At 43.6% G+C, this 26,931-nt stretch overlaps 1 protein-coding gene across 1 annotated transcript in view; it reads right to left on the bottom strand.

Moving 5' to 3' along the window:
- LOC307216115 (aldehyde oxidase 3-like) overlaps window positions 1–26,931 on the bottom strand; it is an 83,246-nt gene that overhangs the window by 5,631 nt on the left and 50,684 nt on the right. The window contains exons 25-34 of the mRNA XM_079976015.1: window positions 26,282–26,473; window positions 22,435–22,662; window positions 13,729–13,824; window positions 13,339–13,467; window positions 11,091–11,165; window positions 9,478–9,530; window positions 8,753–8,867; window positions 7,256–7,321; window positions 6,251–6,439; window positions 5,227–5,394 (exon numbers count right to left, since the gene is read on the bottom strand). Coding sequence (XP_079832141.1) covers window positions 5,227–5,394; window positions 6,251–6,439; window positions 7,256–7,321; window positions 8,753–8,867; window positions 9,478–9,530; window positions 11,091–11,165; window positions 13,339–13,467; window positions 13,729–13,824; window positions 22,435–22,662; window positions 26,282–26,473 — 1,311 coding nt within the window. The remainder of the gene's footprint in view (window positions 1–5,226; window positions 5,395–6,250; window positions 6,440–7,255; window positions 7,322–8,752; window positions 8,868–9,477; window positions 9,531–11,090; window positions 11,166–13,338; window positions 13,468–13,728; window positions 13,825–22,434; window positions 22,663–26,281; window positions 26,474–26,931) is intronic.

Here is a 26,931-nt window from a genome sequence, read left to right as displayed (position 1 = left end):
CACCCCCCCTTCATTGACTCGCAAGTCCAAGTCTTCACTCCAGTCTGCCAAGGAAAGTTGTTTCGCTCTCACCAACTGCCGCTGCCCGTCTGGAACCACGATTGGCCAAACCGACTCGCCTACGCGACGCAAGCTGAACGTCACGGTGCTCATTGAAGGAGCTCCATGTGACATGGAGATCGACACCGGGTCTGCCCTGTCCATCGTGTCATGGAGCACCATCAAAAGACTGGTACCCAGAGTGTCCAAAATGCAACTCGACTCTCACCGCGTACACCTGAGAGACTACCACGGAAACGACATTCCCGTGGTAGGCGTTGGCCGGTTCCGGATTGCCTTCAAGGATTTTTCGGGCCTGCTCCGGTTGGTGGTGGTCGAAGGTCAGCGGCCAAGCCTCCTAGGGCTAGACTGGTTTGATGCCCTCGGCCTGGAAGTCATCGGCATCAACTGCATCTCTAACGCAGAGACTGAGGGTCTGGTCAAAGACTTTGCCAAGGTTTTCGACGGCACCTTGGGGCAATATACAGGTACGCCCATCTCCTTTAGCCTTGATCCACAAGTCGCCCCCATCAAGCTAAAGCCACGCCGGGTTCCCTTTGCTCTCAAGGCTAAGGTGGACGAACAACTGGACAAACTGATCGCCCAAGGAGTTTTGGAGCCGGTTGACCACGCCAAGTGGGAAACCCCCATCGTCACGCCTGTCAAGCCAGATGGGTCAGTGAGAATCTGCGCTGACTACAAGTGCACGATCAACAAGGCACTTCAGCAGCACGCTTATCCGGTTCCTGTTGTCCAACACCTGCTGCATTCCCTGGGTGAGGGTAAGGTCTTCGCTAAGCTGGACCTTGCCCAAGCCTATCAACAACTGCCCGTCGATGATGCCACTGCTGAAGCCCAGACGATCGTCACCCACTGGGGGGCATTCCGTTGCCGCCGGTTGCAGTTCGGAGTGAGTGTGGCTCCTGGCATCTTCCAAAGCCTTATGGAGCGTCTCCTGCAAGGGCTTCCGGGCGTGGTACCATATTTTGATGACATCTTGGTGTCCGCAGACTCACACCAGCAGCTGTTCGAGCGCCTCCATGCCGTGCTGACCAGGTTCCAAGAGGCCGGGCTCAAGGTAAAGAGGGAAAAGTGCCAGATCGCCGTTCCACAGGTAGAGTTCCTGGGCTATCTTATCGATGCCTCCGGCCTTCACCCGACCACATCCAAGATCCGCGCTATCCAGCAGGCCCCCACCCCAAAGAACAAGACGGAGTTGCAGGCGTTCCTGGGGCTGCTGAACTTTTATAACATGTTCCTGCCCCACAAAGCCACAGTGGCTGAGCCTCTTCACCGACTCCTTAGCACAAAGACGCCTTGGGCCTGGGGTCATCGGGAGACGGCGGCCTTCAACGCGGTCAAGGCTCTCCTTTCATCAGACAGTGTGCTGGTACAGTACAGTGAATCCAGGCCGCTGGTCCTTGCCTGCGACGCCTCACCTTTTGGCATCGGTGCTGTCCTTAGTCACCGTTTTCCAGACGGAAGAGAAGCACCGCTCGCCTACTTTTCCAGGACGCTATCTCCGACGGAACGGAATTACAGCCAGCTCGACAAGGAGGCACTGGCATTTGTGGCTGGAGTGAAGAGGTTCCATGAATACCTCTATGGCAGGAGTTTTGACCTCATCACTGACCACAAGCCACTCCTGGGCCTCCTCGCCGGTGATCGTCCAACTCCACCGGTCCTCTCGCCACGCATGCTGTGATGGACTGTTTTCCTGGCTGCCTACCACTACCGGCTCATCCATCACCCCGGGAAATCGATGGGCCATGCCGACGCCCTCAGCCGTTGCCCTCTTCCAGCATTTGTGGAAGACCCGGCTCCAGCTTCATGGCTCCTTCTGATTGAGAATCTTCCGGCAGCGCCTGTATCGGCTGCCACTGTGGCCTCCGCGTCTGCCCAGGATTGCACCATCAGCCGGGTGCTCAACTGGGTGTGGAGGGGGTGGCCACAAGGGCCTTTTGCATCGGAGTTCCAGCCCTTCGCAACCAGACAACATGAACTCTCAGCTCATCGCGGCTGTCTGCTGTGGGGAGACCGCGTCGTGATTCCCCAGGGACTCCGTCAGCGCGTCCTGGAGGCTCTGCACGTTGGCCACCCGGGAATTGTCAAAATGAAGGCGTTGGCTCGGTGTTACGTCTGGTGGCCTAATATGGACGATGCCATCACTGCCTGGGTGTCCGCCTGTCAAGCGTGCCAAGAGTCGAGGCCTGCACCACCGGCAGCTAAGGGACACACCTGGGAGACGCCAAAGACACCCTGGTCGAGGGTGCAGATCGATCTGGCTGGCCCCTTTCACGGCCGGACCTTTATGGTAGTGGTGGACGCCTATTCCAAATGGCTAGAGGTCGCCCTGATGCCCTCCACCACTACCGAAGCCGTCATCCGGGTGCTGTGAGGCCTGTTTGCAACGCATGGGTGTCCTGATGTCCTTGTCTCTGACAACGGACCGCAGTTCACGTCAGGCACGTTTGAGCGGTATCTTTTGGGACTGGGCATCCGCCATGCCCTAACGGCACCCTTTCATCCATCCAGCAACGGGCAAGCGGAAAGAATGGTGCGCTCGGCAAAAGAGGCACTGGCGCGCCTGGACCGGGGAGACTGGCATGAGCGGGTCGCCGAATACTTGTTCGTGCAACACATCACCCCTCATGCGGCCACAGGGCGGAGTCCTGTTGAACTGCTTATGGGCCGCCGCCTCAGGTCACCGCTCGACTGGCTGCACCCGGACTTTGCCGTGGCTGAACCCCCAGGCTGTGCCAACGCGCCACGGTCATTTGTCCCAGGAAACCAGGTCTGTGCCCGGAACTATGTGGGGGACATTCCTTGGGTGCCAGCCACAGTAGTGGGAGTCACTGGACCTCGCTCGTACCAGGTGGCACTCGAAGACGGACGCTTGTGGCGACGGCACATAGACCAGCTTAGGCGCAGGGTTGGGGACTTGGACACTACCGTGGTGCCCCCAACTGCGCTTGCGGCTCAAGAAGAGACACGTACAGATGGCGAGGCCCCACCTACACCTCCCTCGCAAACTGCCAGCGTAGAGCCGAACCAAGCCGCTTCAGAGGGTCTGCCAGACTTACCACAGACTCAGACCACTCCACTTGCGGAGGCTCCACCCACAGCAGCGGATCCAGGGGAGTTGGTTCCAACGCCACCTAGGGTCACACCACAGCCTCAGCAAGAACTGTGTGGCCCTCTGGACTTGGCTACCAGTCCCCGGCGGTCTGGCAGAGTTTCCAAGCGCCCAACTTATTTAAAGGACTATGTTGTTGGACATGTATCACTGTTGGTCTAAGTATGGGAAATGCAACCGATATGCTTTTGTGCCTAATTGAACCATTACGCGTAGTGCTGTATATAAGGAAACCATTACGATTGTAACTAACGCCTTATCTCGGTGGGGAGGGGTGTTATGTAGTGAAGTTTCACCCTGGGCCAGCAGGGGGATACTGTATATAGTTTTCACTCAGGTCTGTAGATAGTTTTCACTCAGGTCCACGTCAGTTATTTTAGGCGGGAAACGCTGGGCTGTTGTTGCTACAATGCTGACAGCCGGCTGCCTATAAAAGCAGGCCGGCTGAGCTGTTTGCAGTCAGTTCTATTCCAGCTTACAAAATAAAGAGCTACTTGGAGAAATCGCTGTGTCGTCTGCTATGTCAACCCACAACTTAACAGTAACATTCCACGGCAACCCGGAAGTAACGGAATGCGTTACTTCCAGGTTTCACTGCTCCCGCATGCGCAGATGCTCAAAATGACGTCATGCGCATGCGTGGAAGCGACGAATCGCAGCATGCGCAGATGCGGGTTGCGTTCGCTTCAGGATGCAAATGGGGCTCCAGAATGGATCCCGTTCGCATCCAGAGGTACCACTGTATACAGAACTCCCTATGTGCCTTTTGGACTGCATCTAATAGGTTTCCCCCTCTGCATCAAATAACTGGGGTCAAATAAGTGTTGTTTACTTTTGTATAATACATGGAAGATGGATCTCCCTCGGGATGTTCTGGACTCTCCTTCCTTGGGGGTTTCTAAGCAGAGGTTGGGCATCTGTCATGGATGCTTTAGCTGAGTTTCCTACATTGCAGGGAGTTAGAGTAGATAACCTTTGAGGTCCCTTGCAGCTCCATGATTCTATGTTTTTCTGCTTCAACAATATTTCATTATGTTCCTATCATTTTATGTAATTGTATTTTGTATAAATTATAAAAATCATAAATAAAATATGTTCTATTTACAAACAAAACATTTAAATAGCTACCTTTTTACTGGTACAACGGGGGCAGGGCATGGACATAGCTAGGATTTTTGTTAGGGGAGCAGGCTTTTGTTAGGTGTTATAGGAATTCTAAGGTCTCATATATATAAATCATATGTTCATAAATCTACAAGGCAAACGCATACATATAAACCACGTGTTTGAAATAGTACAGGAGAGCAATCCTGAAGCCATTTTGACTCTCCCAAATTGACCTCAAATATTTCTCTGCAGTGAGGAAGGAAATGGGAAAGCCTCCCCATTGTCTCTTTGCTCAAATCCTGTCTTAAGGGCGTATTTGAGTATGAATAGGGTGAGCCTGTGACCTGGATTCAGGAACTAAGTATTTACCATCACAAAAGAATGCCTAGGCTGCCCAGGTAGAGGAATCAGTGGCCATTAGCAGGTATCCTGAGAAACAGGAATTTTCTGTGATGTACCGGTATGTATGATTTTTGGGGGGTGGGTCTCTGGCTACAGGGTGGGCAACTTCAAAAGTCTATATAAGGGCTTGCGCACCATCTGGGCCTCTCCTGCCTCTTGAGTGTGGTAGTAAACACCCTGTTGCAACAGTTAATAAAGATCAGGCTTACTTCTGAATATTCTTTGGTTGGCCTCTGTTATTTTCTCCTACTGATAGAGAACCTACTTAAGGACTCTATACGGGCTCTTAGATACCCCATAAGGGAAAGGGAGCAGATATGTATTGATTTGTACTTATTTGGGGGGCAGCTGCCCCCCCCGGCTACGCCCACTAGACTAGATGGTCCTCCAGCCATTTTATCCTAGGTTCTCTGCTCTGCTGAGTCATACTGGGCCCCTCAGTTCTCTGCCTTAGTTTTCTGTGTCTTGTTGATACCAACAGGAAGAAAGCACAAAATGAATGGAATATAAGGTGGTGGTGATGTTTTTAAGGAAGTATTTACCATCTCTGTAAAGTCATCAACACAGGCCATGCGAATCCTTTCTATGTTCAGTGGACTGTCCATTGTGAAAACACGGTGCAAACCTCTTTCCTTCCGGGCAGCAGCCACTGCATCCCGAATAGCAAAAAACACAGAGCATGCTTGGAATACTCCAGCTTCACCTACACCCTGTAGGAAGATGAAGACAACCAACGATGGAACACAAAGATAAGGGAAGATCCAAAAAGTTTAGACCTGGGGTCAGCAAACTTTTTCAGCAGGAGGCCGGTCCACTGTCCCTCAGACCTTGTGGGGGGCTGGACTATATTTTGAAAAAAATATATGAACGAATTCCTATGCCCCACAAATAACCCAGAGATGCATTTTAAATAAAAGCACACATTTTACCCATGTAAAAACACCAGGCAGGCCCCACAAATAACCCAGAGATGCATTTTAAATAAAAGGACACATTCTACTCATGTAAAAACACACTGATTGCCGGACCGTCCGCGGGCCAGATTGAGAAGGTGATTGGGCCACAACCGGCCCACAGGCCTTAGGTTGCCAACCCTGGTTTAGACGATAATTTTTTCCAATCACCAGTTGATAGTCACCTGGTTCTGGATGGGCATGCAAGCTCCTGTCTCACAAATGGTTGCAAGGTGTCACCAACACACCTCAGCTAAAACTCAATTAAAAAACTTTTAAATAAATTTTTCTGCATAATCCCATTAAAATTAAGAGTGGTTGTGCAAATCTGAGTTTGGCAGATTGCAGACAATGTGTCCAGACTGGCAAAGCATCCACTTAATATATTTAGGCATTAACTGGAATGGGGAAACATAAGAGGCTAAACTGGCAATAAAATATCAGAAAATGGCTTTAAAAGCCTTCCTTTGTTTCTAGAGATAACCATCTCTAGAGCATCTGCTTTGAGATGAATGCTTTAACTGAGCCTCCTGGAAATTCATTGTAATAGTAACTAATCTGTACCAAACACCCTCTTATGTATTCTCCATCACCACACTTTTAATTTGTTTACCTTGGAGGAGTAGATTGCAATTGGGTTTCTTGAGTTTGGCAAGAGGTAGATTCTAAACTGCTCTGGGACATCACAGACAGCAGGAATTTTATATGTGTCTGGACCCAGCGTGTACTGCTGTCCTTCTGGGGAGAAGTATATTTCTTCCATCGTATAAAGTCCAAGTCCCTGCATAAAGCCACCTTCAATCTGACAGAATAAAAATGCATAAATTCTGATTTTCATTTTAAATAGATTGTGATTTTTCTCAAAGTATTTACTCTTTTCCCTGTGCAGCCACGAGGGCTGGGAATTTGTTTGACACTCCTCTGTGTTCAGTGCTGCAGTTCCAGACATGCTGATTGCTAAACCCCTTAATAAAAATGCAATAAAAATGAATTGGGGAATGGTTGGGGTGGGGAAAGGTACTGCCTGTTTTCAAGGAAGTTGTCGGGGCTTTCATTCTGCAGGGTGGATATACTGTGCGATCAGTGAAAGAGGAAGTCCCTTTTAGTATATAGGACTGCTTCAGTGGCAGCAAAAACAAGTATATTTGTCAGCTATAAAGCTGGTGTAAATTTATTCATAAAATACTGTATAATGTAGGCAGATCACTTGCTAATGGAGAAATGGGTACTGAATGATAGTTCCAATATGAAAGACATTTCATTTATACCCTTTGCTGTGGTGCTGTTTCAAGCCCCCTCTCTGCATATTACTTTTCCTTGAATCAGATGCACTATGCACAAGGGAATACCAAATCAGTACACTTTGCAGAAGGACTGCCCACCAAACTTATTCATGAAAGGCTGCTTCCCTGGCCAGCAAGCAGCAAGGCTTCCTATCCATTCATTAGATGCAGGTGGAAAATTGCACTTTTGGCACTGGATCAAAGCTTACAGGAAGAAGCACTCCAAGAATAAAATGCAACAGGGCATTTATTTATTTTTTTAACCATTCAGAAAGGCCCCGATCTATTTGCTTACAGCTAGTATAAAGTATAAGTTCAAAGCTCTTGGTACATGCCTGTCCTATGTCAACAGCTGGATTGATGCTGAAGCAGGCATCCATGACAATGTCCGTTCGGATGTTCTGTTGGACAAATAAGCTGTTGTCAGCACATTATCTTTTTATAAAGCCTTAATAAAAAATAGAATACAAAGGACACCCAACCTGAAAGTACAATAACCATGAACACAATATCAGGGGCCTCAAAATTTAATTTCTAGCACATCAGAACATTTCTGAAGCCCTGAGCCCTGACTCGCCCTTTTGAACTTATGCTTGCAGAAGTCCCTGAATATCAGCATCAGATGATTCCCCCCACTGACCAGAACAAGGAATAATAATAATGATAATAATAATAATAATTTTTTATTTATACCCCGCCCTCCCAGCCAAGGCCAGGCTCAGGGCGGCTAACAAGCAATAATAAAAACAAGTTGAATGAATACAACTTAAAAACAAGATTAAAATACAACAATTAAAATATTGAAACATTAAAATATTAAAATGCAGCCTCATCACAGGAGGAGAAAGGAAAAAGAAAAAAGAAAGAGGGGGAGGGAATCAAATTGGCTCCAAGCCAAAGGCCAAGCGGAACAACTCTGTCTTACAAGCCCTGTGGAAAGAAATCAGATCCTGCAGGGCCCTGGTCTCATGAGGCAGAGCGTTCCACCAGGCCAGAGCCAGTGTTGAAAAGGCCCTGGCTCTGGTTGAAGCTAATCTAACTTCCTTAGGGCCCAGGACCACTAGGGTGTTGCTATTTATGGACCCTGAGGCTCTCCGTGGGGCATACCGGGAGAGGCGGTCCCGTAGGTACGAGGGTCCTAGGAAGAGGGATGGAAACCAGAAACCTGACATTTTGATGTTCGGCCTCTCTCTTGCATTTGGAAAACTTGGGGTTTACTGTTGTGTCCCAGATAGTCCAGGGTTCCGACAAAGGAAGAATCCTATTCCAAGCATTATCTTGTAAGGAGAGGCCATACTCTAGTGCAGCCAATGGTCTGTCTACGCTAGAACATATGAAGCTGTCTTATAAAGTTCATCCAACTAGCCCAGTACTAAATACTTTCACTGGCAGCAGCTTTCCAGACAATCTGCTACCTGATCCTTTCAACTGGAAATTATAAGGATTAAATCTGGGACTTTATGCAAATAAGGGGTTGTTCCCATTGAGTTATGTACTCGTCCAAAAAACATGGCTGTGATGACAGGGCCTGGTTCCAGATACAGTTTGTAATACTACCAAGGCACAAGTAAGAGTATTCTAGCTGTTGCAGTATATGGGCATCTTAAGCACAACCCAGCTGTCCATTCCAACAGCAATTGAAGTTTTCCATCTCCAGTGGCTGGCTGTTTATTCCTTTTTGATACACAGTCATATTGGCTACTTTTCAAAACTTCTAGTGGCACAATGTTCCCTCAGTTAAAGAGCAGTTCATATCCAAACAGAGAGCGAACCATATCAAACCACCCAGTGGCCTATGAATTGCCAAAGAGGAGGTAGTGCTCAATTTTTACCTTATGATCACCTGTCAGGCAGTCAATCTCAACCTCTGAACAAGCAGTACCAAAAACGTAGTATGGAAATGCGTGGCCTTCTCCTGTCTTCCAGTCCATATTGGTGACATATCCTCTGATGGGTGGAGGGGAAGGAAAGAGTCATTTAGATGTTAGATCTCAATTTTACTACGGCATGCTCAACAGAAATCATGTAAAAAAAAGGCCAAATTACTTGAACGCTCTGTATTTTGCCAGCACAGGATGGGAAGCAGAAAAAGAAACTCGCTGTGAGATGGACTACCCAATGACAGAATGGGTATTTTCCTGTTGAACCTATCTGATTATGGCAATAGACACTGGTCCACACCCCAATTCCAGAATCCTGGGGTTTATTTGATGCTGTCTAACCAGTGCTTTTTCTAGAAAAAGAGGTGCCGGAACTCTCCACGAACGCTTTCATTGTTCTCTTATAATGGCAATGGCGGCCACCTGAAAGGTGCCAGAACTAAGTTCCTGTGAGTTCTGGCTGAAAGAAAGCCTTACATCTAACACTGGCTCCTCCGAAATAAGATGTGGTCTCCTGGAAAACAGTACAGCCCCTTGTTGTAACATATACAGTAAGTATAGTTGGCATCAAGTCCACCATCCAAAGCTTGAGACTTAACTTTAAACTATCCAACCCCAATCAGTCTTAGTGGTACTCCAAAAGACAGCAGTTTAGGAAACGACGATAGATGCCTTACTTGAAGTAGCCTGTAGCTGAGAGGTTGATGCTTTCCTCATAAGCTTCCGTAATCTGCAAGAGGAATATCTTTAAATCAGATTTCAAAAATAAATGTGTACACAGCAAAATAACAAGGAACATTCAGAATGAACTTTCTATCTCTGCACAATGCAGGCAGGATTTATTATTTGTCTTCCAGAGCTATATCTGCCTGCACTGAGGCTTCCTATGCTATCCATTCAGCCCCACAGAACTATAAACATTCTAAGCATCGCAGCAAAAGGTGGGTTGTCTCTTTTTCCTTTGCTGACTGACAGCTTGCAACCAGCTGCCTGCATGGGTCCTACAGTCCAGACCAGTTTGGATGATCTTGTTTCAGCTTATCAGGCAGAGATATTATTGTCTGAATGTGGCCTGTGTTACATTGATGGGTAGGAAAGCCCATCACAGGCTGAAGTCCCTCTGCGTTTAAAATGGAGACAGCTGAGGTTCTTGTCCATTACGTGTGCAAGATCTCTTTTTAATTTTATTTATATCCTACCTTGCTCCAAATACAACACCCCAGGCAGCTCACAATACGAATTAAAGCAGCTATGACCAAATCACAACACTCAATTAATTTTTAAACATAAATAAATGAGGCACCCTATTAAAACTCTTGAACACTGAAAACCATTTAAAAACACAATGATGAAAATGAGCAGGAAAAGCCTTACGAGGACTACTCTTGTTTTTTAAACTAGAAGAATCGTCCAATTTAAAGCAAGGATCTCTGAATTAATAAGGCATAACAAATCAGAATGAAGTACAATAGTCCTCAGCATGCAGTTTTACTGAAGCTAGTAGGAAGTGCATTACAAGATCAGATAAAGGTTTGCCAAATCCTACATTCTTTGCATTAAGGGACGTGGGGGTGCTGTGGTCTAAACCACTGAGTCTCTTTGGTTTGCTGATCGCAAAGTCGGCAGTTCAAATCTGCGCGACGGGATGAGCTCCTGTTGCTCGGTCCCAGCTATTGCCAACCTAGCAGTTCGAAAGCACACTAGTGCAAGTAGATAAATAGGTACAACTGCGGTGGGAAGGTAAATGGTATTTCCGTGCACTCTGGTTTCACTCACGGTGTCCCATTGCACCAGAAGCGATTTAGTCATGCTGGCCACATGACCTGGAAAGCTGTGGACAAACACAGGCTCCCTTGGCCTGAAGCAAGGTAGTAGCCTTCGACTACCTTTATTTTTACCTTACATTCTTTGCAAATATTCCATTAACAAAGCAGGTGTTAAATAGTCCTGCAGAAATGGGCTAGAGATCTACTGATAGACTGTGAACTGCCCTGTGATTTTGACAACTCTCCAAAAATACTGTGTTATGTTTTACATTGAATCTGGAACCAGTGCAAGATCTGAGATTGGACAACATGCTTAGATTTAATTTTGGTCTAGCTTAATCAGTTGCATTTTAGGTGAAAGTTTTGTTCCTCTTCAGATCTGGTAAGCTGCAGTGCAGCAGGACACCTGGCTGGGGAAGGCTTGTTTATTTAGATTCGTAGCAAATGGAAAAAGGATAGGTTTTTGCTGAGTATGCAATGCAAGTTGGTTCATAATTCAGTTTTAAGATATAGATGGTGTTTACCCAGTCTTCCCATTTCCCCTGAGGGTTTTTCTTCATTATTGGTTCTAGCCGCTTCCGGAGAATTTGGCAGGCATTCTGTGAAGTAGGATAGCAAAAAAGCTAAGACAAATTAGTCAACAATAATGAAACCCAAGTTTCACTTTAAAAAATATATATTCTCAGTATTGTACTCTAGGATTGGCACTTTTTCTGGCCTTAAACTTCTTTATAACATGGATAAATTAAATAGGCAAAGTTTCCTCAGCACAGGAGAGCAATTTGTCAAAAACAATTTTTAGTGCCATTTTTTATTTTTATTCATTTGTTTAAAAGATTTTGACAAATTCTTCTCTGGGTGGATACTGAAATTAGAATACATTTTCAAATGCAAAATCAAAGAAATTCAAATTTCACTGCCAGGAGCAATAACCACAGATTGGAGTATTATAGCCCAGCATAAAATAACCACTCTGAAAATAATGTGTAATGAGAACTCTAAAAGAATAACTGTAGAGTATTGCAACAGATTACAAAATAATGGGAAGCTAGGGTGGAATTCATGAAGGAAAGTACAGCTAAGACAGATCTTGAGAATTACATTTGTCCTTAAATATGATAAACAAAAAAGAATGGATATTAAGAAACTGCGTTATACCAAGTCTGGTAGTTGGTTCCTTCAAGTTTAGTAGTTTTACCTGCCCACACCTGATATCAGGTGGATGTGGCTAAACAGCCTCAGGGCCAAATGAGGAGGTCTGCAAGCCTCATTAAGGCCTGCAAGCTAAGGAGCCTGGACCACCAAGCCCTCTAGAACACTATGGTCCTTCCTGTTAGGATATTTCCGTTCCACCTTAAAAGAGAGCAGGCTTTGTGAGTCACAGAGTCTGCGTATTTCCTGTTCACAGGATGTTTCTGTTGTGTCTATGCTTTCGTTTCTCTCTGTGCCTGAGCAGACCGAAGCAGGCAGTCATGTTTTTTCTTTGTTCTGACCAACGCTGAATAAACTTCTAAATAATGCTCTTCTGCGTGCATCTTTCGTTGTGCATTATCTGCTGATAGAGCGTGCATCTGCTCTGGAATGTCACAAGCTATTTTCTGGAGCTTGTGTCACTAATTGCTGATACTGCGTTTCTACGGGAGGTCGATGGACGTCCGGAGACGGCTTGGGAGCCATGATGGACTTTATCTCCCTGGCAGTATCCCAACACTTCCTAGTAAGGCTACAAGTGAGTATAGGAGTAAGTCTGAACTCTCTAACAGCTAGAAAACGAGGCCCCATTTCAAATAAAGTTTGTAATGTTTAAATCCCACTGAAGCCAGTTCTCCAATTTCAGTGTTTTTTTTAATAGTGCAACCCAATACACGTCTGGTCAGATGCAAGCCCTGCTGAGTTCACTAGATCTTATTTCTAGGTAAGTGGGCACAGAATGACAGCCGGACCTCCAGTGTGTATTTTTTAAGACTACAACTCCCATCACTTCTGACCACTGGCTATGGTGGCTGGGACTGATGGGAGTTGGAGTCCAAAGAACCTCTGAATTGCTGCAGGTTCTTCATCTCTAAGCTACAACCTTAACAGCATCCAACACTGGCATTGTTATGTACTGAAGTTCTCACCCTGGGCCAGCAGGGGGATACTGTAGATAGTTATGCAAATGAAGGATCGAAAGTGACATTCAGTGATTGGATAGCTTGTATGCAAATGAAGGATCGAAAGTGACGTTCAGTGATTGGCTAGTTACAGAAAATGGTTACTGTTGCATTCTAGTGGAGCTCTATATAAGCAGGCTGACTGAGCTCCTCAGTTCAGTTCTGTTCCAGCTTACAAATAAAGAGCTGCTTTGGAAGAATCGCTGTGTCGTCTGGTATGTTTGCCCACAACTTAACAGGCATCTGTTTACGCTGGGAAAAATCAGTTTAGAAAACCAAAACAAAGCCAGTTTACAGGCCTTGAGTTATCATCGTAGTACACACCATACATTTAAAGCACATGCAATGCACATCTTCCTCCCAAAGTATTCTGGGAATTATAGCATATTAGGGAATTGTAGCTCTGTGAAGGAGTAAAGTACAGTTTCCAATATTCTTTGGGGGGAGTTACACTTTTTAAAAATGTATAGTGTATATGCAGCCACAGCGTGCCATAAGAAGAGAACATACACAGAAGTATTTTGAACAAACCATAACAATATCAAAATATCAAAAGCACCCTGAACAACAGGAAGAGGGAAATTCTCAGATAAACAATAGCCACAGATAAGTATCTAACCTGGACTGCTTTCCCATTGACTTCAGTGCCAATTGATCCTGCAGTGACCACCGCATTAGGTATTGTTACTGAAGTTGTTTCATAAGGATGTATGTAAGACAATGGTATCTTCAATTCATGGCTGGCAACCTTTTAGTTTAGAAAACAAAGATATTGACCAGGGCTTAACAGCATAACTTCAAACCAACAGGGGAAAATAACATTTATGGTTACAGTTAGACACATACAGGAGCAAACTTGTGAGAAAATTAGTTATCTAGCTCAGAAAATATAAACATTGAAACTTTTCTCTATTTTTAAAAACACAGATGTAAACTGGATCATATACAATTAACTAGCAAAGGAGTGAGTAGCTTTGTTTGTATGTAGGTGTTTGGTATTTTGTGCTACCTGTAACATCTTGGTGTATAATCCTTGTCCCATTTCCACTCCACCATGGGACACCAGCACAGACCCATCCAGATAGATGTGGACCAGAGCTATAGCCTACAGAAAAATAACAAACTGATTATCCATCAAATCAAATCCTACTATGATTTGATACAGAAAAACATTTCAGGAGCAAAGAAGATACCATATTTTTCGCTCTAGAAGACGCACCAGACCACAAGACGCACCTAGTTTTTTTTTTTTATATAATAATTTTTATTAATTTTCCACACAAATAATAAAGAACAGTATAGAACAGTACAACTTCAAGCTCATCAGTTCATACCCTTCTTTCTTTGACTTCCCCATACCTCCCCATCCCTGCATCCTTGTTTAATAATTCTTTAGCAACCCTTAGGTCCATTGTCTTAATTCCCTTTCATAAAAATTTCTTAAGTTTTTTTGTTTACTGCTGCAATTCTTTACTTCTTACCCCCTGACATCTTAACACTCCTCAATTTTGCAATTATTTTTAAGATATATTTTGAATTTCTTCCAGTCCTCTTCCATTGTCTCTTTCCCCTGGTCCCGGATTCTGCCCGTCATCTCGGCCAGTCCCATAAAGTCAATCACCTTTGTTTGCCATTCTTCCAGAGTAGGTAGTTCTTGCGTCTTCCAATACTTTGCCAGTAGAATTCTTGCTGCTGTAGTGGCATACATAAAGAAAATCCTATCCTTCCTTGACACCACTTGGCCCACCATGCCCAAGAGGAAAGCCTCTGGTTTCTTAGGAAAAGTCCACTTAAGGACCTTCTTAATTTCATTATAGATCATTTCCCAGAAAGCTTTAACCTTTGGGCAGGTCCACCAAAGGTGGTAGAAAGTGCCTTCAGTCTCATTACATTTCCAACACTTATTACTAGGCAAATGATATATTTTTGCAAGCTTGACTGGGGTCATGTACCACCGGTAAATCATTTTCATAATATTTTCCTTTAAGGCATTACATGCAGTAAATTTAATACCGGTGGTCCATAACTGTTCCCAGTCAGCAAACATAATATCATGACCGATATCTTGTGCCCATTTAATCATAGCTGATTTCACCATTTCATCCTGTGTATTCCATTTTAACAGCAAGTTATACATTTTTGATAAGTTCTTAGTATTGGGTTCCAACAATTCTGTTTCTAATTTTGACTTCTCTTTCTGAAATCCTATTTTCCTGTCCTGTTTAAACGTCTCATTTATCTGATGGTAGTGCAACCAATCTCGAACCTTAGGCTTTAGTTTCTCATAACTCTGAAGTTTCACCCTTTCGCCATCGTGTTCTAAAATCTCATGATATTTTGGCCATTTAGAATCCATATTAAGCTTTTTTACTTCCCTAGCTTCCATTGGTGACACCCACCTAGGGGTTTTACTTTCCAGCAAATCTTTGTATCTAATCCAAACGTTATACAATGCTTTCCTTACAATATGGTTTTTAAAACTTTTATACACCTTTACCTTGTCGTACCATAAGTATGCATGCCAACCAAAACTATTGTCATACCCTTCCAGATCCAAAATGTCAGTATTCTCAAGAAGTAGCCAGTGTTTCAACCAGCAGAAAGCTGCTGATTCATAATAAAGTCTTAAGTCCGGCAGGGCAAACCCCCCTCTATCCTTTGCATCAGTTAAAATCTTAAATTTAATTCTGGGCTTTTTGCCCTGCCAGACAAATTTTGATATGTCTTTCTGCCACTTCTTGAAACAGTCCGTCTTGTCCACAATCTGCAACGTCTGGAATAAAAACAACATTCTAGGCAATACATTCATCTTAATAGTAGCAATTCGGCCTAACAAGGAAAGTTTCAACCTTGACCATATTTCCAAATCCTTTTTAACTTCTGACCAACATTTTTCATAATTATCCTTAAATAAGTTCACATTCTTGGATGTTAAGTTTACCCCCAGGTATTTTACCCTTTTTGTTATTTCCAAGCCTGTTTCATTCTGAAAACTCTCTCTTTCTTCCATTGTTAAATTTTTTCCCAACACTTTCGTTTTTTGTTTATTCAATTTAAAACCTGCTACTCGACCAAATATTTCAATTAGTTCTAATACTCTTTTAGTACTAGTGTCTGGCTGTTGCAAAGTCAATACTAGGTCATCTGCAAATGCTCTTAATTTGTAATGTCTAGCTCCGACCTGAACTCCTTTAACCAACTGGTCCTTTCTAATCATGTTTAACAAAACCTCCAGGACTGATATAAAAAGCAAAGGGGATATTGGGCAACCCTGCCGTGTACCTTTTTCTATGGGTATTTCTTCTGTTACCACATTGTTTACAATTAACTTGGCCTTTTGTTGAGAATATATTGCACCTATACCGTTTTCAAAACCTTGGCCTACCCCCATCCCTTGGAGATTCTTTTTCATAAAAGTCCAACAGATATTGTCAAAGGCTTTCTCCGCGTCCACAAAAATCAGAACTGCTTTCCTGTTAATGTCAACATCCAGCAGCTCCAAAATGTCTATAATGTTCCTCACATTGTCTGACATATGTCTACCTGGGAGAAAGCCTGTTTGGTCCTTATGAATCTCTTCTGTCAACACTCTTTTCAATCTTTTTGCCAAAATGTCTGCAAAAATTTTGTAATCCACATTGAGTAAAGATATAGGGCGGTAGTTTTTGACCTGGTTCTTCTCAGTCTCTGTTTTCGGTATAAGTGAGATGAAAGCCTCTTTCCACGATTCAGGTGCCTTTTTCCCCTTCAAAATTTCATTGCAAACTTCCTTCAATGGTTGTATCAGCCATTCTTTCAGCATTTTGTAGTATTTGGCCGTCAGGCCGTCTGGTCCTGGTGATTTTCCCAATTTCATATTTTGGATGGCACCCTCTATTTCTTGTTCTGTTATTTCCTCATTTAAGATCCTTTTGCTTTGTTCTGGAATTTTTGGTAGACCGTATTTTCTGATGAATTCTTCTATTTCTTGTTCGTTGATTGGCCCTTGTGCATACAATTTCTTAAAAAAACTTTGAAAACAATTGTTTATCTCATTGGGTTTGTGGATAATTTTTCCATCCACTTCTAGACTTGTTACAGTATTCATTTTCTGCCTTTTTTTCAGTTGCCATGACAGAAGTTTCCCACATTTATCCGCTGATTCAAAAGTTCTTTGTCTCATTTGCTTTATCTTCCATTCTATTTGTTGGTTCATGAGCTCCATGTATTGCATCTGATAAAACTTTATTTCTCTCAAAATCTCATGGGACTTTGGTTTAGACCTCAGCTTCTTCTCTCCTTGTTTTATTTTTTCTAAAATTTTTTCCTTCTTCTCATTTTGTTGCTTCCTCTTTATAGAATTTTGTTGAATTAGGAAACCTCGCATCACGGCTTTGCTTGCGTCCCAAATTATTCTTTTTTCCACATCTGTTTTCCTGTTGATCTCAAAGTAATCTTTTAATGTTTTAAGGGCCTTCTTGTGGATCTCTTCATCCTTAAATAGGGTGTCATTCATTCTCCATCTAAAGGATCCAGTTGTTGTTAGTTTCATCTCCATCTTCACCGCATTATGGTCGGAGCACGTTTTTGGACATATTTCTACTTTTTTTGTTCTTGACGCCAGACTGCTAGAAATCCAAATTTGGTCTATTCTTGTCCATGTCATTTTTGCTTCAGAGAAGAAAGTTCCCTCTCTCTCTAGAGGATTCCTTGTTCTCCAAATATCAATCAAGTCCATTGTTTCCGTCATTTCGAAAAAGATCTTTGGTAGTCTCCCTTCTTTTGAAATCACTTGTCTCTGTGCTTTATCCATGTTTGTTGAGACAACTCCATTCATATCTCCCATCATTAGGATTTTATAGTCTAAAAAGTCAACTAATGTCTCATGCAACTTCCTAAAGAATTCGGCCTTCCCCTCATTTGGGGCATAAACTCCAACAATTAAAATCTTTTCTCCTTGAATTTGTATTTCAATTGCCAGGTATCTTCCTTGTTCGTCTTTAAATATCAATTTTGGAGCCAATTTCTCCTTTGCATAGATCACCACACCTCTTTTCTTTACTTTGTCTGATGAGATAAATTCTTGACCAAGTCTCTTATTTATCAGTAATTTCCTATGTATCCTGGCAATATGGGTTTCTTGCAAACATATTATATCTAATTGTTCTCTCTTCAAAATGTGAAAAACCTGTCGTCTTTTCCGAGGAAGGTTCAAGCCGTTGCAATTCCAACTAAGGAGTTGCAGAGACATTTTGTATTTAAGTAGCTGTTCCTCCAACTGCTCCAAGCTTCTGCTCTTCCTCCGATGGTGGTGGTAAAAGTCCAAATGACAGATTTGCTATATCAGGTGGTTCCCTCTCCTCCACAGTTCCTTTCTGCAAATCCTCCAGGTATCTCTCCAGAAATTGTTCTTTGTCCTGAATTGTTTTTATTTTAATCTTTCTTTCTTTAAAGTTAAAGGACAATCCTTGTGGAAACTCCCATCTGAATGGTATGGTGTTTTTCTTCAGCAGATCTGCTAGGCTTTTGTAATATGTTCTCACCTCTAAAATATATTTGGGAATGTCCTTAAAAATCTGTATTTGACAGTTTTGGATCACCAGTGCCTTTTGATAATGCAAATTCAATATTTTATCTCTTTCTTCTTTTGATCTCAATGTAATTAGACAATCCCTTGGTTTTTTATCCTGCTTTCTGCCCAGTCGAAAGGCTGTTGTTATCTCAAATTCATCATCTTCCTCCCATTCCTCTTGCCAAAAAGCTATAATGTTCTCTGTAAGGAATTGCACAAGGTTGTCCCCTTCCCCTTCAGGAACCAATCTAAATTTTAGATTCTTCTCTTTACGCTGAAGTTCCAATAAGGAGAGGGCTGCATCATGCTCATTCACTTTTTTAATAATAGGCCCAAACTTTTCCCTTGTCTCTTCAGCCGTTGTTTTTGCACTTTCTGCAATCTTTCGTGTTTCTGAATTCTCCTGGATTAATCTATTTATAGAATCTGTGTTAGATTTTACACTAGCTGTATTCACATCCAGTCTTGTTGTCAACTCTGTTAATTTTTTAGAGTTCTCTGTCGATAGCTTTGTCAATGCTTCCAGGGATTGATTTATTTTAAGTAGTGCCTGAGTCATAGGATCCATAGAAGCTGGTGTTTTTTCCTGTGCAGCTGGTACAGTTCCTGATATAGAGCCCCTTTTCTTGTGAGATTGTTTTGCTTTCTGCCTTGTTACTATCTCTTCTGTAGGGGCACTCATATCCTCAAGGTCGTTTTCACAGAGTTGATTTCCAAGTGGAAAATCCCACTGTTACTTTTCCAAGTGCAACAATTTCACTTAAAACCCTCTAGAGGGAGCATTCAATTGTATCCAAGTGGCAAGGAGAAAGAAAAACAAAGAAGCAAGGAAGTATAACAGTAGCCAATAGTTTCCAATATCCAGACCGTAACGTCTCTATCTTCTCTGTAGCCAAAATGCAACAGGGTAAATCTAAGGTCCGGTAACTTTGTTACGAGCAAACCCCCACTTTGCAAGGTTTGACAGTCCACATCCCGGTGTCTTATTTGGGCAGCCCGACCTGGGGGGGTTTGGCAATGGAAGGTCTTAATTTTCCAGTAATTTTCCAGCAGGTTAACAATGTCCCAATCCCTTCCCCCCTTCTCCTGCCAATCTGGGGGGAAGTTTAAGTCCGATGTCAGTTTGACAGCTTAAAAAAATAGAAAAGTTCCCTTCAAATGCAGCTTGGTTTTTGTTGCTTTGTCTCTCATGCAGCTCCGGGAAGGCAGACTTCCTTAATTTATGCCTTTCCCGTTTTCAGCCAAATTTCTTATTTAATGTCCCGTTACTTTTTCAGTCTTACTCACGGGTGCTGTGGTCAAATTCCAATTGCAGGAAGGAATCGGCGCTCTCCGTTCATGGCGACGCGGCTTCACTCCGCTAGCTGGGTAACGACTCTCAGCACCGCGCTTACCCCGATGCCGCTCAGAAGCCTTTAAAAAGGCTCCTTCACAGTGCCGGGGGGCGCAAAAGGTGCCCACCGAATCTCCTTTGTTCACAGGCTCCGCGCCTGTGATTTTAGGGGTCCCCCGCTTGCCGTAGCGGGTAAGACCCAAACTAGCGAAGCAGTCCTGCCTCGGAGCTCGAGGCTCGGACCGCCATTAAACGCTGGCGCCGACCGGAAGTAAGACGCACCTAGTTTTTGGAGGAGGAAAACAAGAAACAAAATATTCTGAATCTCAAAAGCCAGAACAGCAAGAGGGATCGCTGCGCAGTGAAAGCAGCAATCCCTCTTGCTGTTCTGGCTTCTGGGATAGCTGCGCAGCCTGCATTCGCTCCATAAGATGCACACACATTTCCCCTTACTTTTTAGGAGGGAAAAAGTCCTATAGAGCAAAAAATACGGTATATCCCACAGTGGCAGAAAAAAGGACACGTTGATAACAGAGTAGAGCGCTCGAGCACAGGTCCCAGGTTCAGTCCCTTGATGAGAATTTGGGGTACTAGCAGGGGTAGGAAAGAACTCAGATGGAAAGCAGTTGCCAATGACGGTACTGACTAGATGAGATTTTGGTCTTAAGAGCCTTCTTGAAGCCAAGCAACAGGATAAAGAGAATTGTTCCTTATAACAACATTCTTCAGCTTTGAGTCCCTGGATAATGTTGGACTACAATTCCCAGCCAGCTTAGTCAACAATCAAGGATGATGACCGCACTGAGAAATCTGTCATGTCTCTATTTAGTTCAGATGAATAGTAAATTTCCAATTCTTTTTAATGGCTGCACATTGCACCCTTGATCACATCCTTTATAAAAGGTAAAGGGACCCCTGACCATCACGTCCATTCGTGGCCGACTCTAGGGTTGCGGCGCCCATCTCGCTTTACTGGCCGAGGGAGCCACCGTACAGCTTCCAAGTCATGTGGCCAGCATGACTAAGACGCTTCTGGCGAAACCAGAGCAGTGCACGGAAACGCTGTTTACCTTCCCGCCAGAGCGGTACCTATTTATCTTCTTGCACTTTGACGTGCTTTCGAACTGCTAGGTTGGCAGGAGCAGGGACTGTGAAACGGGAGCTCACCCCGTCACGAGGATTCGAACCGCCGACCTTCCAATCAGCAAGTCCTAGGCTCTGTGGTTTAACCCACAGCACCACCTGCGTCCCTCACATCCTTTATAGATGGGGCACAAATCAAAAAGCTGAAACAATTCCCATCTCTGAACTATTGGGGGGGGGGAATTGCCCCTGTGCTATTGTTAAAGCTATGTCTCATCCATGTTTAAAATGAATAGAAATACTCCAAATAAATAGATACTGTTATGAGTTGGGGGGCCCAGAGCCTCCTAAATTCTTAGATGTTGCAATTGAGCTAATATTTGGAATATTAAGGGAAGATGCCAGCACAATGTAGAAATACAGACTATAATTGTTTTCCTCTTCAGGAGATGAGCTGATAGAGGTGCCATTCAGAAAGGAAGGAGAGCAGAGTGTTGTTGTTATTTAGTCGTTTAGTCGTGTCCGACTCTTCGTGACCCCATGGACCAGAGCACACCAGGCACTCCTGTCTTCCATTGCCACCCGCAGTTTGGTCAAACTCATGCTGGTAGCTTCGAGAACACTGTCCAACCATCTCGTCCTCTGTCGTCCCCTTCTCCTTGTGCCCTCCATCTTTCCCAACATCAGGGTCTTTTCCAGGGAGTCTTCTCTTCTCATGAGGTGGCCAAAGTATTGGAGCCTCAGCTTCACAATCTGTCCTTCCAGTGAGCACTCAGGGCTGATTTCCTTCAGAATGGATCGGTTTGATCTTCTTGCAGCCTATGGGACGCTCAAGAGTCTCCTCCAGCACCATAATTCAAAAGCTTCAATTCTTCAGCGATCAGCCTTCTTTATGGTCCAGCTCTCACTTCCATACATCACTACTGGGAAAACCATAGCTTTTACCATACGGACCTTTGTTGGCAAGGTGATGTCTCTGCTTTTTAAGATGCTGTCTTAAAGAGCAGAGTACTGGGACGTTAAGAGTGATTGACAATGCAAATACTGTCCCCTGTCCCCCCACCCACCACTCTGAGTAGTGGACAGAAGATTTGGGAGGGGAAGGTTGCCCGGGTTGCAGGGGCATGATGTCACCGCATGTAAAAAAAGGTGTCCTTTTTGCATGAAGCTTGGGCTGCGTTTTGGGGTTTTGGGGAAGAAGCGTGGGGCCAGATGTCACGCGGGCTGGTAGAGGAGACAATGAAGTGGCATTTGGGCTGCCTTTGAATCCAGTGCTGTGCCTTCTTGAGATGTGATGCTCAGAACCCTTTCTTCATTCAGACTCCGGTTTGAATATGTATAAATAAACCATATTTCTTAAAGACACTACAGTCTCCGCTGTGCCTTGATTTTCCAATGGAAACACAAACCCTGCCAAGAACCCTGGAATCATGCATTGTACGGCAGAGATTGGGGTGGCCTGAACAATACACTGGGGGAGTGGGGCGATGACATGCAGCTAGACAAGTTGGCAAGAGATCTGTGAATGGGTGTCCCACAGTTTATTTAATGGTAAGTGAAAATCTAGGAAGAGATGGACATTTGAATCGGGACTGTGGCACCAGAGGAGAGAAGGCTTAACCCTTTCCCCCTGTGCCATTGTACCCACACAAATTGCTGTTTGCCCTCTATGTTTCTAACAACTTTGACTGTTGTTACTCTGCTTTACTTTGTAGATGGGTAGATTTCTGGAGTATCAAAAAGCTTGCCTGGTGGTAATATGTGGTATTAAATCCAACCGAAAACAGCATAGGAATGATCTCAATCCCTTTCTTCTTCCAGTAGTTTTGCTTGTTAAATTCTTCTGCTGCTTTTCTCCTGTTGTAGTAATCAGACTTCTCCAGGCATTCTTTCCAACATGCGACAAGATTTGTAGCATCAACCTCTTCTTTGTAGGGAGTCTCAGATACTCCTTTGTACATGTTCATCCACCGGACCTTTAAAGGAGACATGCACGACACTGTTAATTTCTTCCAAGTTCTTGTAAGCCAGAACATTACACGTTAATTACATACGCTGTTGTTTTCCTGCTAAAGAGGTTTTGTATTTAAAAAGTGTTGATTCCATAACTACAGTGGTACCTCGGGTTAAGTACTTAATTCGTTCCGGAGGTCCGTACTTAACCTGAAGCTGTTCTTAACCTGAAGCACCACTTTAGCTAATGGGGCCTCCTGCTGCCGCCGCACCACCGGAGCACGATTTCTGTTCTCATCCTGAAGCAAAGTTCTTAACCTGAAGCACTATTTCTGGGTTAGCAGAGTCTGTAACCTGAAGCGTCTGTAACCTGAAGCGTCTGTAACCCGAGGTACCACTGTACTAGGCAACAGAAACACCCCATCACTGCATGCTGCAGTTACTTACACACAGAAGCCCTGTCCCAAAATCAAAATGAAGGCAATCTTACTCCTGGGCTGGAACAACTCACCCACACTTGTCCCACTGCTTTTATCTGATGAGACAGCATCTTCCAACACACCAGAGAATAGTAAACTAGCCTGGGAGGCCTGGGGCCGGCCAGGAAGTACTGTACAGAGTGTTCTTTCTCCAACACTTTGCTGTTTCTTCCCCCTAGCAACTGCTACTTGAGCCATCTGAATCACTTGGCCCTAATGCATGGGTAGGCAAACTAAGGCCCGGGGGCCAGATCCGGCCCAATCGCCTTCTCAATCCGGCCCGCGGACAGTCTGGGAATCAGCATGTTTTTACATGAGTAGAATTTGTCCTTTTATTTAAAATGCATCTCTGGGTTATTTGTGGAGCCTGCCTGGTGTTTTTACATGAGTAGAATCTGTGCTTTTATTTAAAATGCATCTCTGGGTTATTTGTTGGGCATAGGAATTTGTTCATTTTTTCCCTTCAAAATATAGTCCGGCCCCCCACAAGGTCTGAGGGACAGTGGCCCGGCCCCCTGCTGAAAAAGTTTGCTGACCCCTGGTAATGGAAGGACAGGCCCTGAAAATGTTATAGCAGGCAAACAACAGCATCAGGACTTTCGAAAACTAAAGCATAGCTTTCAAGTCTGGATTTTTAATGAGGAATTAGCACACCCAATTTTAATGGGTCTTTCTAACAAAACAGCCTGCAACCAGCGCTTAGTGAGCTCCCTTATAGAACCCAGCAAGGAGAAAGATGTGGACAAGACTAGAATTAGTTGGCTCTGCCTCTATCTACTGTTTCTGCCCTACCAGTCCCAAGGAGAACCAGGCACCACTGAAGCTCAAAGCTTCTGGCTGCATTCACAGTATCCAGACAGTAGCCTGTAAGAGAGGCTGTGTACCCTCAGTCTGATAACCAGCCCCCAATCTCAAAGTATAATGTCTATGTTTTAAATGGCAAGAGTGGCTGGGGATGCCCAGCCAGATGGGCAGGGTATAAATAATAAATAATTATAATTATAATAATTATTATTATTTTTTAAAAAAATCTTTTTATTAATTTTCACTTAAATAACCGAAAAGGAAAACAAATCAAGAGTTACAACAGTTACATAAAACACAAAAACACAAAAAGAAAAATAAATAAATATCTAAACATAACATAGAAATAGCGTCAATTTCCATTACAGTTCTTTGTCTTCTCATTTATATCTTTATATCTTTAAATACTTAAATCGTTCCTCTGCACACCTATTGACTTCCATCCCTCCTGGTTTCAGGCTTCTTAATATGAGTAGTTTATTTCTCCTGCAGCTAATAATTGTAATGGTTTACACATCGTAAGATCTATATCAGTCCTGCTGTAGTTTTTAGGTTCTTATAATTCCCTTCAATGTATGTCATAAATTTGTTCCAATCATTAATAAACTTTGTATTTTTTTGGTTTCTAATTTTTTGTGTCATTTTTGCAAGTTCTATAAATTCTATAAATTCAAATAACTTTATTTGCCAATCTCTAATTGCTGGGGTACTTTGACTTTTCCAATTTTGGGCAATTAATAATCTAGCGGCAATATTATTATTATTATTGTTAAGATGTCACTGGCAATTTCAGAACCTTTCAGCACATAAGACGTGCCCCCAAAAGGCAGGTAAGTACCCCAAAATCAAGTAAGAATTGCTCTCAAAGTTAGCAGAAGTAGGATAATTTGGGGTGAAATCTACCAGCATTGCCTCACAAGTCTGTACTTTAAGTAACTATGAAGACTATTGTGTTGCAGAAGGAGTAGAAGAATATTTGCTGCTTCCGTAATGGTCTTTGCCACCCCTTTGTTCCCCAAAGTGAATTGCGCCCAAACTACCAAAGTCCTGAGAAAGTTACCACATTTACTCGAGTTGAATGCACCATCAAATCTAATGAGCACCTCAGTTTTCAGAACCTTGAAACCAAAAAAACGTATTTGCTGGCTAATGTAAATGTGCCATTGAATCTAATGCGCACCTTAATTTTCGCAATGTAATTTGGCCAAAAAAGGTGCACATTAGATTTGAGTAAATAGGGTAGTTGACTTCAGTAAAGGACAGAGTCATAAAGATCTGGAGTGTTTCAGGGGGAGGGGATGGTTTAATTCTGATATGGCTTATATAGGACTTGAATGCCTGCAAACCATAGTTTTACCACATGAGGGAGTGTTTGTATAATCTTTAAACATAGACAATTTTAGTTTCTTCTAATAAACATCCCAGGTCACTTCCAGATGACCTGCTTCTTGAGCATTCACCATGATTTGTTTGCACAAAGTTTTCAGCAAGGTTATATGATGTTGGCTGATTATCAAGCATTCGTTCTGATTTGCTTGCAGGGAAGTTATATGACATCGCATCAAGCAATTGTTTCCACAGCAGTTTCCCATTCAAGAAAAGTCAATTTTTGAGGGGAAGCATGGGCGTAGCTGGGGGGGGCAGGGGGCAGTTGCCTCCCCTAAATCAATAAAAAATCAATAAAAATAATTAACTAACTGAGGTTCTGCCTCCTCCCCTTACAAAAATCCTGGCTGTGCCCATGTTGAGTAGCTTTTTTTGTTTGCTTGTTCACAAAACACAAATCTACTTTAATCCCATAACCTGAATTTGCCAGTATGTGACTGAGTCCCACCCACAAAATAGGAACAGTCTGGGAAAGTCCCTGATTAGAATAAATTTATCCCCAAAGAAGGAACAGAAACCATCCAAATACTGAATCAGGTGTGACCTGAAGCTTATTTTCAGTCTCAGCTGATATTTGTCAGGAGTTTGGGGGTTATGGCCAGGGACAATTGGAGGCGGTGGCGGGGGGGGGGCAGGGGGGAGGCAGAAGATCCAGCTGGCTTGGTACTCAATCTCAAAGGGGGCCTAAAATTTAGACACTTGTTAATTTTTTGACATTTCATAAGCCAACTGAAAAGAAGCTGTGGTGGTGGTGGCCTTAAGGGGCATTTAGAGGGAAGAATCTGTTGGCACAGTAAGGGTTAAGCCCCCCTCCTTTCTGCCAATACTCTCCTGCAAGTGGAGATTCACAATTATTATTATTTTGCAAATGCAGGGCTGGGAACATGGATTTGCCATGATAACGTGGTATTGTACCCAAATCACATTACAGAGCTCCTCGCTCAGCACTTCCTCTGATCGTTTGTTTGTTTACCTGGTCATGTGGCATGCCAAGGTGATCTGCCACAGCTGCCACCCATGTTTCTGCTGTAAGGGCTGCCTGTGGGAATCCAAATCCTCGAAAGGCAGTGTTTGACGGCAAGTTAGTCTTACAGGCCCATCCACGGCTTCGGAAGTTGGGGATATCATATGCGTTGCAACTCTTTAGCACAACGTAGTCTATTACCTAATGCATGGGGATAGATAACAAACCTGTTAATCACGAGTACTGCGTCTTATGGAGCTGAATGTGGCAAACAACTGAATTGTGCATACGCCTGGATGCATGTACACTCATATTTCTTTATCCACAGAACAATCCAAGGGCTTGTCTACACTGGAGTAAAATGTACACATGCCATTAATGTATGGGTGTCCACATAAACAGCCTCCGCATCTCAGTATTGTTCCAGTATTGTTTCCCTACTTTAAATGTGGGCCCCCCCCCCAATTCTGGCCATTTCCCAACCATCCAAGGGATGAATAAACCCACATTTAAAGAAGGAAAGTTTTTTTTTCTTCAATAGATTTTTATTAAGATTTTAAAGGTTACAAAAAGAAAAAATAAAGAACAGATTTAAAAAACAACAACAGAAAAAGGTACAGATAATTAAAAGAAAAAAAAATCAATCCTTTACATAACTT

Source organism: Podarcis cretensis, assembly GCF_951804945.1.
Source record: "Podarcis cretensis genome assembly, chromosome: 1".
Lineage (NCBI taxonomy): Eukaryota > Metazoa > Chordata > Lepidosauria > Squamata > Lacertidae > Podarcis > Podarcis cretensis.
This window is presented reverse-complemented; position numbering and strand designations above follow the sequence as displayed.